This window comes from Bombina bombina, chromosome 3 (assembly GCF_027579735.1).
Source record: "Bombina bombina isolate aBomBom1 chromosome 3, aBomBom1.pri, whole genome shotgun sequence".
In the NCBI taxonomy this organism is placed as follows: Eukaryota; Metazoa; Chordata; class Amphibia; order Anura; family Bombinatoridae; genus Bombina; species Bombina bombina.
Genome location: NC_069501.1, coordinates 640,284,620 through 640,298,124, shown reverse-complemented (window position 1 = coordinate 640,298,124; position 13,505 = coordinate 640,284,620). Strand labels below are relative to the sequence as shown.

The following is a 13,505-nucleotide window of genomic DNA, read 5'->3' as shown; positions in this document are numbered from 1 at the left end:
ATTCATTTATTTCACATGTGAACTGTGTTTGGCTTATAATAAGCACTGTGGTTGCAAAGACACGCTGAGGAAAGGCAAGCAGTCCGCTTTTAGTAAGGAAGCCTGGTTCTTTCATTACTATTTACATCGGTGACCTATATCTAATATGGATTGTGCTTGTGAAAATTTGTTGAGGTACATCTTGGTATAAAGATTTGTCCGCTTTTAGTAAGAAAGCCTGGCTCTTTCATTACTAGTTAACAACGCCCATCATACCTAGTGGAAGCCTGGTTCTTTCATTGGTGGCGAGCGGATACTCACCGGAGACCTGTGGATACACTCCTACCTATTCTACCAATCAGAGAGACTTGACAATTTCACCGCCCGTCCTCTAGTGACGTCACACGCTGTGATAGCGTTATACGGAGAGTACTTGGGTTCTAGAAGCGCTTAGGAATTACACGCTTAAGATAAGTGCTTATCCGTTTCCAAAACCACTGTTTTTGATCCAGATTACTATCAAATTTGCTTATCTTTGCTCCATATCTATATTTGTGGACTTTATCCATACATCTGTTGTTTGCTTGCTACATGTATTTCGAGGATTCTTGCAACATTTAGCATGTTTGAATGTATTTTGCAACTAGATCGTTATAGATAAATTACCACAACACACATATTTTGCTACACACTATTTTAGATCTAGGTAGCATACGTATGCTCTAGTCAATTCAGGTCCCAGTTTTTGTGTTTTACCTACACTTTGTGGTGTTTATTCATTTTGTATATATTGTTCATCTTATGTGGTGTGGCAAAGCTCAAAGTATTTTTCACTGACGTGAATGGGAAATTTAAATAAATGAAAAAATATTTTTACAAAGGAGCTGTCTGTGTGCCTATTTTTACCCTTGCTTTTTTCAGAGTATTTATATATGCTCTGAAACTTTAGTCTCTCTATACGAATTTAATGTCTATACTTTTTAAAGGGTGGCACCAGTACAATATTTGAGCAATATTACCTACTCTCACCCTCATTTATATATTTTATATTGTTGTAAGAGGATATAACTTGGAGGATTCTATAAGTCCTTTTCTTTTTGGTGATTGAAGTAGATTGCTAAGGGCGATAGTTTAAGCCCTAATTTTCCCTATACCATTTTTTGAGCTTTGCCGGCCAGTGTTATGGCATATACTCTGTCAGATGATTTGTGGGAGGCAGAATTGAAGGATTCCTTAGCTAATGACAGTATAGTTGGTGAAGATAATGATGATGAGGCTATAACCATTTTCAGTGCGTTTAGGAGATATAGATATCTCATTAACCGACAGTTAAAAATTAAAGCTGAAAATGCAAGCCTAGCTAACTATATAGAAAAAAAGATCATACCTAGAGGGTTAAGGTTATCATTAGACCCAGGTGCAAATACAAGAGAGGATGAGGAAGGGGACTCCTTTGTGGAGGAATGGAATGATAAACTTTCCTCGACCTCACTTGATTTGATGGGTATGATGATAAAGAGAAATGATAAAAGACTAGATAAAGTAAAAGGTGAAGCTGAAAAAGCTCTTTTGAAAGTAAATACCTTTGAAAATGACCCAAGCTTTGAAAAGCTAAATGGGGAAACTAGTCTAAATGTCACAAAATTAAAATCAGATATTAAAACACGTAAATGTAGGAAATTTAGACGTGACCAAGACGATTATAAAAATGGAAGAGTCTATATTTATAAGTCACAGAAAGGCACATATGATTCAGGAACAGATGCATCTGATTCTGAATCTAGCACTTCAAAAAACTACTCTGGTACAGCCCAAAAGGAAGAAAGAGAAAGAACAGAAGGGGAAAAAGGAAAAGACCCTTATGGTACTCCTGTGAAAGAGAAGAGATACCCAACCCGACAAATCAGAGGGAGAGGGGATCAATACGGTCAGAACAGAGGGAGATTCAGGGGGAGGGGGAATCGCAGGGGCTTCTAGCAAACCCCATTGAGGATGAACTGCAAATTGTGAACCTCTCCTCTTTTCCACTAAATATGGCGCATATTGACCTCCTCAAAAAAGGTCTATCTTTTTGCCCTTCTGCGGTAATAGATAAGTTTGAAGTGATAAAAGATTTGCATTTATTTGCAAGAAAAATTGTCTTATCTATTATCATGAAATCTGACCAGCCAAAAGTCTTAGATGCTAGTGACCAATCTGCTTTGTGTGACTTAGAGTCTCTATTTACAGCGGACACTCAGGAAGAAACTCCTAGTGACCATGAATCTTTAAGTCCCCCATATACTAAACCAATCTTTAAACCTAAGTCTTCATATATGCCTTCTCTCTCATTGATTCCAGCTGTCAATTTGTTTGTGAAGCAAATGGAAAAAGATATTGACTTACTTGCTTCGAAACAGACTGTTGACAATTTGAAACCTAGAGAAAGAAAAGCCTTAAAAGAGCTAGGTAGGGCTACGGGCCTGGTGATCAAGCCCGCTGACAAGGGCGGGAACCTAGTATTACTAGATGAGAAACTCTATGTAAATGAAGCTAAGCGTCAATTAAATGACAAAAATCAATATATAAGATTGAGTAATAACCCCCTTGAACAAATTCAAAATTCTCTTTTTATACTTCTGAATGAGGCAAGATGTAGAGGAATAATTAGTCAAAGAGAGTTTAAATTCTTGTTCCCAGAATTTCCTGTCATGCCTGTCTTTTATATTCTACCAAAATTGCATAAGAATATAAAATGTCCCCCTGGAAGACCCATAGTCTCAGGAATAGGGAGCGTGACAGAAAAGGTTGGGGAGTATATAGATGAATTCCTAAGACCTTTTTTGCTAACCCTGACATCTTATGTTAAAGACACCTCAGACCTTCTTAGGAAATTGGATGGAGTCATGATAAATGAAACCACCCTTCTGGCCTCCTTAGATGTGGAGGGGTTATACTCCTCCATTCCTCATGAGGTAGGTTTGCAAGCTATAAGAAAGTTTCTTGAAACAAGGGGCCCTTGTAGTTCGGAACATACAGAGTTTGTTGTTTCTCTCCTTAGATTTGTCCTTGAGAACAATGTATTCATGTTTGATGGACAAATCTTTCGACAGGTAAGAGGTACGGCGATGGGGGCAGTTTGTGCCCCCACGTATGCATGCCTCCATTTAGGGGCATGGGAATCTGATATCTTTGAACTACATAATGAGATATTTAATGAGAAAGTGTTGATGTGGGTCAGATATGTGGATGATGTTCTTGTATTGTGGGACGGGCCTGTGAATGAATTCAATGACTTTGTCCAAATGTTGAACCATAATGACAGGAACATCATCCTCACATCGGAAACTGATATGAAGGAATTAAATTTCCTAGACATAACCATTAAAAAGGAAGGACAAAAAATTGTCACTGAAAATTTCAGGAAAAAGAATGCCACTAATAATATCTTGCATGCAGGAAGTGGCCATCCTTCACACCTAATTAAAGGGATTCCATATGGTCAGTTCCTTCGCCTGAGAAGGAACTGCTCCTCACTGTCTAAATTTAATATCCATGCATCACTTATGAAAGAGAGATTTCTTCAAAGGGGGTACTCAAACAAATCCCTAAAAAAAGCAATGTGGAAGGCTAAACATGCCAGTAGGGATGATCTTCTATATGGCACTAGATCAAAATCTGACCAAGGTAATATCAGATTTATTTCAAAATTTAACAACCAATGGCAAAATGTCAGATCAGTTTTGAGAAAAAACTGGCACATTTTGACTCTGGATGACAAAGTCAAAAAGGTGATTGGCGATAAGCCACTTCTGACAGCCCGTAAAGCACTAAGCCTGAGAGATATTTTGGTAAAAAGTCAATTCGTGAGAAGTCCTTCTTCTGCTGATTGGCTGAGAAAGGACAGAGGAGTTAAAGGGAGCTACCCATGTGGACACTGTGTATACTGTGTCCACATGGACAGCACCAAGCAATTCTCTGTCCAAGCTGGTAAAAGCTATGATATAAGGTTCTTCTTCAATTGTCAATCTGAAGGGGTGATTTACCTTCTCCGATGCTCATGCCCGGTTTTTTACGTTGGAAAAACAAAGAGATTAGTGAAGGACCGGGTTCAGGAGCATCGTGATGATATCATACATTCTAGGGACACAAATGTAGCAAGACATTTTGGCATTTTCCACAATGGAAATACAGAAACTTTAAAATTTATCATTATTGACAAAGGTATAACGAATGGCAGGGGTGGTAATAATGACAAGACACTCCTTCAAAAAGAAACAAAATGGATCTATAGACTTGGTACTAGATTTCCAACTGGTTTAAATGAGAAACTGGAATATGCCAGTTTCCTGTAAATGGTCAAAATAAAATAATAAAATAAAAATCTCTTAAGTCCCTAAATGTATCTGGCAGAGTATCTGTTGTAATATAGGATGTACAATTTAGTGATACAATTCTGGAATGCTAAGGAATTAAGCAAGTTCAGTATAATATGGTCACTTTATTAATGTAAATAAACACTACACGATAATTTAGGGCAATCTAGGTGTATATAGCTTTAAGAGAGGAATCACCTACAAAAAGAAGGATCACCTGTGATTGGCCAGGTGTACCTTTAAAAGAGGAAGTCCGGTAAGGACACAATATGCCCTGATGAGCCCCTGTGACACACACTTACTGTGGGGGTGAAACGGTCGTTGGCTGTGCTGTGTTTTAATCTCTAGGAGTATACCCTATTTAACTCCTATCTTCTATATGAAAAAATTATGGTAAAGCAAATTCATGTGATTTCTACATCTTGGGACATTTGCATTGTGTTTTGACATTGGAATAAGGATATTTTGGATCATTCATTCATTTATTTCACATGTGAACTGTGTTTGGCTTATAATAAGCACTGTGGTTGCAAAGACACGCTGAGGAAAGGCAAGCAGTCCGCTTTTAGTAAGGAAGCCTGGTTCTTTCATTACTATTTACATCGGTGACCTATATCTAATATGGATTGTGCTTGTGAAAATTTGTTGAGGTACATCTTGGTATAAAGATTTGTCCGCTTTTAGTAAGAAAGCCTGGCTCTTTCATTACTAGTTAACAACGCCCATCATACCTAGTGGAAGCCTGGTTCTTTCATTGGTGGCGAGCGGATACTCACCGGAGACCTGTGGATACACTCCTACCTATTCTACCAATCAGAGAGACTTGACAATTTCACCGCCCGTCCTCTAGTGACGTCACACGCTGTGATAGCGTTATACGGAGAGTACTTGGGTTCTAGAAGCGCTTAGGAATTACACGCTTAAGATAAGTGCTTATCCGTTTCCAAAACCACTGTTTTTGATCCAGATTACTATCAAATTTGCTTATCTTTGCTCCATATCTATATTTGTGGACTTTATCCATACATCTGTTGTTTGCTTGCTACATGTATTTCGAGGATTCTTGCAACATTTAGCATGTTTGAATGTATTTTGCAACTAGATCGTTATAGATAAATTACCACAACACACATATTTTGCTACACACTATTTTAGATCTAGGTAGCATACGTATGCTCTAGTCAATTCAGGTCCCAGTTTTTGTGTTTTACCTACACTTTGTGGTGTTTATTCATTTTGTATATATTGTTCATCTTATGTGGTGTGGCAAAGCTCAAAGTATTTTTCACTGACGTGAATGGGAAATTTAAATAAATGAAAAAATATTTTTACAAAGGAGCTGTCTGTGTGCCTATTTTTACCCTTGCTTTTTTCAGAGTATTTATATATGCTCTGAAACTTTAGTCTCTCTATACGAATTTAATGTCTATAATTTTCCAATTTACTTCTATTATCACATTTGTTAAAAGACAAGCAATGCACTACTGGGAGCTAGCTGCTGACTGGTGGCTACACATATATGCCTCTTGCCGCACCCAGTGGTCTAGATTACAAGTGGAGCACTATGTATGACTTTCACAAAAGCGAGATTAGCGCTTCTCTTTGTAATACTTGCGCACGATAATGTGCGCCTGTATTACAAGTTAGCTACTCACGAGAGCGTGCTTCCATAGGCTCCAAAGGTAACCTTGTTCTGATGCCATCGCAGATGGCAGCAATCAAATATATATGCATATGCTAATATACATATATATTTACTGGGAACACACAGTTCCCATTGACCGCATTGTAAAGACACTTTTCAGTGCTGTTCACTCCCACCAACTTTAACCCAAACATACTGCCTAGTGCAGTAAGTTTTAAAAAAAATAAAGATGCTTCTATCTTTATTTTTTTTAATACACTACACTAGACAGTATTTTGGCGGCATTTGGGGCAGATTTATAAAATGAATCAGAGATCCGATCTCTAGTTAATTTTATAAGCGCTAATTGTTACTGCGAGCTTGCGGTAGCAATAACCAGACACTTGTAATGGCTGGTTAATTATCTCACTCCTGCAAATGGGTAAATTTGTGTTTGCGGGAGGGTGATAATTTAGCTCTCCACTTGTAATCTAGCCCAAGTGTTTCGCTGCCAGTAGTGCATTCATGCTCCTTCAACAAAGGATACTAAGAGAATGAAGCACATTTGATAATAGAAGTAAAATATGAATAGATTATAATTGTATGTGCTATCTGATACATAAAAAGAAAAAAAGTGTTTTATGTCCATTTAAACTTGATTGTTGTCTCTTTTAGGTGCATATGATCGTAGCGTGACCCTATTGGAGGTTTGTGGGAGCTGGCCTGAGAGTTTTGGACACCGTCACATCTCTTCAATTGAAAGCACCGAGGAAGGTCTTCGTGAGAGACTGGCTGACGCTATGTCTGAGTCCCCTAATAGGGATGTGGTGGGATCAGGAACAGGTACAAAGAAGAGGTGTGATAAGAGGTCCCAGAATTATCCTTTGTATTAAATTGTATTTTCTTGTATTAATACCCATTTGCCTACATAATATTTAATGCAAAATGGTTTTCATTACTAACTTAAGTAAAATACTTAACGGTTCATTTTCTTTACATCTCAACAAAATAACCAAGTTTTCTACTTCAGCTATATTGAATGTTGGGATGTATAGAAAAAAAATGCTTAATGTTTAAATATATATTTGCAAACCTGAAGCCTAAACTGTGCCTGTATGCAAATTTTACAATTTCATAAATTGAATCTGTTAACTTTATAATCTATGTTATGGCAATGACTATATAATGATATATTTTTGTTTGAAATTGAAACAAACAAAAAAAAAAGCAACCCAAAATGTGATAAATATTTTATTATATCTTTTCATGTGACACCACTGAAAAAATGACACTTTGCTACAATGTAAAGTAGTGAGTGTACAGCTTGTATAACAGTGTAAATGTGATGTTCCCTCAAAATAACTCAACACACAGCCATTAATGTATAAACTGTTGGCAACAAAAGTGAATACACCCCTAAGTGGAAATGTCCACTGAAACTGAGCTGCAGCATGGTGGACAAGACCATACAGCGGTTTCACAGGACAGGTTCCACTCAAAACAGGCCTCGCCATGGTCGACCATAGAAGTTGAGTGCATGTCCCCAGCGTCATATCCAGAGGTTGTCATTATGAAGTAGACATATGAGTTCTGCCAGCATTGCTGCAGAGGTTGAAGGGGTGGGGGGTCAGCCTGTCAGTGCTCAGACCATATGCCGCACACTGCATCAAATTGGTCTGCATGGCTGTCGTTCTAGAAGGAAGCCTCTTCTAAAGATGATGCACAAGAAAGGCCGCAAACAGTTTGCTGAAGACAAGCAGACTAAGTACATGGATTACTGGAACCATGTCATGTGGTCCGATGAGAACAAGATAAACTTATTTGGTTCAGATGGTGTCAAGCATGTGTGGCGGCAACCAGGTAAGGAATACAAAGACAAGTGTGTCTTGCCTACAGTAAAGCATGGTGGTGGGAGTGTCATGGTCTGGGCCTGCATGAGTGCTGCCGGCACTGGGGAGCTACCATTCATTGAGGGAACCATGAATGCCAATATGTACTGTGACATACTGAAGCAGAACCTGATCCCCTCCCTTCAGAGACTGGGCCACAGGGCAGTATTCCAACATGATAACGACCCCAAACACATCTCCAAGACGACCACTGCCTTGCTAAAGAAGCTGAGGTTAAAGGTGATGGATTGGCCAAGCATGTCTCCAGACCTAAACCCTATTGAGCATCTGTGGGACATCCTCAAACGGAAGGTGGGGGAGCGCAAGGTCTCTAACATTCACCAGCTCCAGAGTGGAAATTTGCACATCTGGCTATTCTATCTGCTAGAAATATATTCAGAAATTGGAAAAGTAAAAAGAAACCAAATTTTAATGAGTGGAAAAACTTTATTTTGAAGCAATTAATCTTAGATCAGAATGCCACCCCATTATACTTGGACCTTGAAATTTATAATTTTTGGGGAAATGGTCTGCTTTTATAAAATCTCTTCTTGAATCTTCATTAAATCAATTGCTGTACCCTCTCAGAAATACAGATTATCTTCTCCTGATGGCTGAATAAAAGTTTTTTTTTTTTTGGGGTGGTGGGGGAGGTTGGGTATTGTGGAAGTGTGAATGGGGATTGAAAGGGGGGAATAAAAAAGTATAAAATACCGCTGTACAGAAATACAGTTCAGGGGTAATTCACTCCTTAAGGTTGATACAAGGAATGTATCCCCCCCGATTTAGGTCATTTTTGGCCATATCATTTTTTGGTTAGGGAGTTGTGCCTCTTTTTTTTTTTTTTTGCTCCTGCATTTTAAAATTACATTTTCCCCAGCCAGGGCTCGTAAAAATCTTGCATACAGTCTCAGGTAGGTTGAATTAGCACATGTGTACACACACACTGTTTGGAACAAAGTAAGGAGGGGTGGGATGATGGGATCAGATCATCAGGGATAGCAATGGTATTGGCATGGGATTCTGGGAATCTTTAAATAAAGCAGGCTCTAAAGAAGCAGCCACTAGCACAGAATTGCAGATTTGATTGTTGCAATTATTAATAGATAATATTTAAGCAGGGAGCTGGAGCATATTCTAGATCATCAACCAATCCTTGAAAGTACCATCCATACACATAAATACACTTATACAGGGCTGTTTGGAAAAATTTAATGAGGGATGGGATCAGCATCAGATCATCAGGGATAGCAATTGTATTCTGGGAATCTTTACATAAAGCAGGGCAGGCTCTAAAGAAGGAGCCACTAGCAGAGAATTGAAGATTTGATTATGCAATTATTAATAGATAATATTTAAGCAGGCAAGTAAGAAAAAAATAAAATCATTTTACTTTCCCTTCCACTCTCTGCTATGACTGACTGCCCAGGCCCCAGTCCCCACAGCCCATATTATTCCATTATCAATTATTTATGATATGATGCCTCATGTGGATGTGTGCCCGGATTCTGCCCTGCTCCCTTCCATGGTCAAAATGAAAATCTCACCATCACACTCTCACTGTCACCAACAGGCAGTGTGCCCACTGCCCGCCCCAGGCTCACATTTTTTAAAAATTCAAAGTAGAAGTAGTATACTAAGTACTGTACTGTAATAGCCAGGCCCCAGGCCCCACAGCCCATATTATTCAATTTATCCATTACCATTATCCATTATTTATGATATGATTGATGCCTCATGTCACATGGATGTGTGCCCGGATTCTGCCCTTGCCTGCCCCCCTTCCATGGTCAAAATTTAAATCTCACCACCACACTCTCACTCACCAACAGGCAGTGTGCCCACTGCCCGCCCCAGGCTCACATTTTTTAAAAATTCAAAGTAGAAGACAAAGTAGTAAATAACTAAGTGTATTGTAATGTAAGTAAAGTAACTAATAGTAAGAAGACTGTAGTACATATTAGCCATGATGATAGTCCACAAAAGCGGCGCAATGACCCACCCGGCCGTCACACTCACCCCACCTCCACCATGGAAACAAAAATAGTACCTTTATTCAATTTTTAAAATGCAGGCAGTACGTCGTTAGTCATCACCGTCAGCGTCTGTCTGTGTCTGCAAACTCACAGGCTCTCCTCTCAGCTATGTCCGGTGTCTGTGTCACGTCTCTAGTCCTCCAAGGCGGTGTTACTTACCGCTGCTGCTGGGGTCATGGGGAGTCCATTGCCTGTGTACCTGCTGCTCAGTGATCACGTATATGCACGTGTGTGTTGCTCTCAGTCCCTCCAGTGCAGCGTGTGAGGCAGGCGGAAGTAGTAAAACGTGACATGACCGCAGAACGGCAAAATTTATTTAAAATCTTTTTTAAGAAAATAATAAATAACCATTAACCATGCCAACCTTGCCAACATAGTGCCAGTGCTGCCCCCTTAAATCTGTCGCTCTAGGCACCTGCCTTGTTGGCCTCTGCATAAATACGCCCCTGTGTTATTTAGTTCAAAAGGAATGGATAAGGACACGGTCGCATTTATTTAAAGGAATTGTACAAGTTTGATGAACAACTTGGTGAATATATTTTGAATTAATAAATTAGCATGATGTATGTATATTTAAGAACAAGATGTAATCATAACTATGTGAATGTTTTTGTTATTCATCTCTTCTCCTGATTTTTCTTTTCTGTACTTCGGAGAATAAATAAAGTATTGAAAAAAAAAAACAACATCCATCAGCTCCGTGATGTCATCATGGAGGAGTTGAAGAGGACTCCGGTGGCAACATGTGAAGCTCGGGTGAACTCCTTGCCCAAGAGGATTAAGGCAGTGCTGGAAAATATTGGTGGCCACACAAAATATTGACAATTTGGGCCCAATTTGGAAATTTGCACTTAGGGGTGTACTCCCTTTTGTTGCCAATGGTTTAGACATTTAAAGGTTGTGTGTACTCACTTTTGTGAGATACTGTACTGTATAATATATATATATATATATATATATATATATATATGCAAAGAATTGGTGTATGTGCACTCTCACCAACGTTCAACAACTACCAGGGTGCTGTACGGTAAATGATAAAAAAGCAAAGAAAACCACTCACTGGATTTTCATCAAAAACTGACCAAAACTTTTAATACAGTTTGTGACGTTTCGGGACAGCAACAGTCCCTTCCTCTGACAAATAAACACTGAACAAAAGCAGCCTTAAATAGGCTCCCAAACACACTCCCCTCAGGGTCAGCCAATCTAGGCTGAATGATTGAACACACCCATATAGTGACCAATGAAAAAACATAATACAAATTGTGCATGTGACTGTTATAACATAATCGACAAAAATGCTTTAAAAACAAATCCTCTTTGGACCCCAATGCTGGTAGTCATGCCCCCTAACTGAAATAAACATCCTATATGGTTATCAATCGACTAAATGAATGAAATAGTTCATAAAGTCGTAAATTATTATATAACCAATCAAACATTGGATTACAAACTTGGATTGCAATAGGCTCCAATACGTCATTCCTTCTGTTACTGATCCGCCCCTTGTTGCTAGGGACGCGATCAACGGCACATCTATAGCCCTCAAAAATGACACACTGTTACTGATCCGCCCCTAATACTAGGGACGCGATCAACGGCACATCTATAGCCCTCAAAAATGACACAAATCTCAACACAAAGTAGCGCATATCTTACTAAATTAATTGTTACATGCGTCTTTATAAATAATATGTAGCAGATCGCCCTATAGGAAAGCTATGAAAATTGTCAATAAAGAATTATCCAATGGCAAAGTGCCATGTCAAAAAATGGGCGTACGTATAGAGGCGTACATGCCTCAGTGTTTAATATGCTGGCATCTTATTCATCATTACCAGAACAAAACTAAAAATAACCATGTGACAAAATACGTTAATATAAAAGCCTATTGCTCAAATCTTTCTATATATCTACATTCATATTATATATAGTGAGATCGCCATATATGGATTATCGGAGTGTATATAAAGCAAAAGTATCGTGCCCTCGAGTAAATGTAACTAAACATATAACGTAGATTTACTTATAGAGCAACTCATTAATAGCATCTACAATCGTATTATATATGTTTTATGTATTTACTTTAAAATTGCCATCTATAAATAAGTTGCAAAATGTAAGTGAGACAGTATTGGCCAATAGCTGTGTGTCTAGCCCGAATGGGCGTGTTATTAAAATATAGTGCATACATAAATGAGCCTATTGCTCGGATCATTACTTGAATTTACACCTATATGTTGTGTCAATCATACAATCCCCGTGTGCAAGTGGATTACCAAAAAATAAAAGAGGACTGTAAATAATTTGAATATTGGGCATGTGTCTAAATGAAAAATAACAAAAGTGAAACTAAAACTATCACCTAAAAATGCATAAACATGCATAACAGTGCATAAAGAACATGTATAAACATGTTTATCACAACATGTCTCTGCCCCAATCTCGGGCATCTAGCTACACTCCAAAGAGAAAAGGGGGGGGGATATCATGCAGGACAAAAAGGGAACTATATCATGCAGGGCATGACCAGGCAGCAGAAGGATCCAATAGGAATCGTGATACACCACACAAACAATACAATTAAAATGATACAATTAAAAACAAAAATTGGCGCATGGAGAACTGACAGAGAACAGATACTTCATATTGAAAAAATAATATCAAAAAGAGCTATTATCCAAGCAGATCTTAAAAAATAACAAGATATTTGGACAAGGTAATAATATCATAATGGTCTTTGCCCCAAGGCTATTTAACAAAAAACTGTATAGTGTCAAACTATTTACTTGGATTCTTATTCCCAAGGGAGGAAAAGTTCAAAAAGCAAAGAATAATTAAAAAAATTATAACAGAAATGGGAAAAAATTTAGAACTACAAAAATGAAAAAATATGAAAAAATATATAAATAAAAATAAAAAATGGAAAAATAATAAAAAATAGAAAAATAATAATGAAAATATATGTGTGGGATCAAAACATGATCCAAAAACAGGCCAAAAAAATGAGGAATTATAAAAATGGATCAAAAAAATGGATCTAAAATTGAATCAAAAAAATTTAAAAAATTAAATAAAAAAAAGGCACTGGTGATGGACTCATGGACTCTCATCGGTGTAAATGCGGGTTATCGTGGACTCTCACAGAGGCATAGATTGTATTGTTTGTGTGGTGTATCACTCCAAGGAGTGCTTACACGATTCCTATTGGATCCTTCTGCTGCCTGGTCATGCCCTGCATGATATAGTTCCCTTTTTGTCCTGCATGATATCCCCCCCCTTTTCTCTTTGGAGTGTAGCTAGATGCCCGAGATTGGGGCAGAGACATGTTGTGATAAACATGTTTATACATGTTCTTTATGCACTGTTATGCATGTTTATGCATTTTTAGGTGATAGTTTTAGTTTCACTTTTGTTATTTTTCATTTAGACACATGCCCAATATTCAAATTATTTACAGTCCTCTTTTATTTTTTGGTAATCCACTTGCACACGGGGATTGTATGATTGACACAACATATAGGTGTAAATTCACGTAATGATCCGAGCAATAGGCTCATTTATGTATGCACTATATTTTAATAACACGCCCATTCGGGCTAGACACATAGCTATTGGC

The 13,505-nt window shown here is 38.1% G+C and overlaps 1 protein-coding gene across 1 annotated transcript in view; it reads left to right on the top strand.

The window, feature by feature from the left end:
* The window catches only part of BCAS3 (BCAS3 microtubule associated cell migration factor), a 2,220,355-nt gene that overhangs the window by 2,090,232 nt on the left and 116,618 nt on the right, over positions 1-13,505 (top strand). Inside the window, exon 24 of the mRNA XM_053707348.1 lies at positions 6,634-6,801. Within this exon, the coding sequence (XP_053563323.1) occupies positions 6,634-6,801 (168 nt within the window). The remainder of the gene's footprint in view (positions 1-6,633; positions 6,802-13,505) is intronic.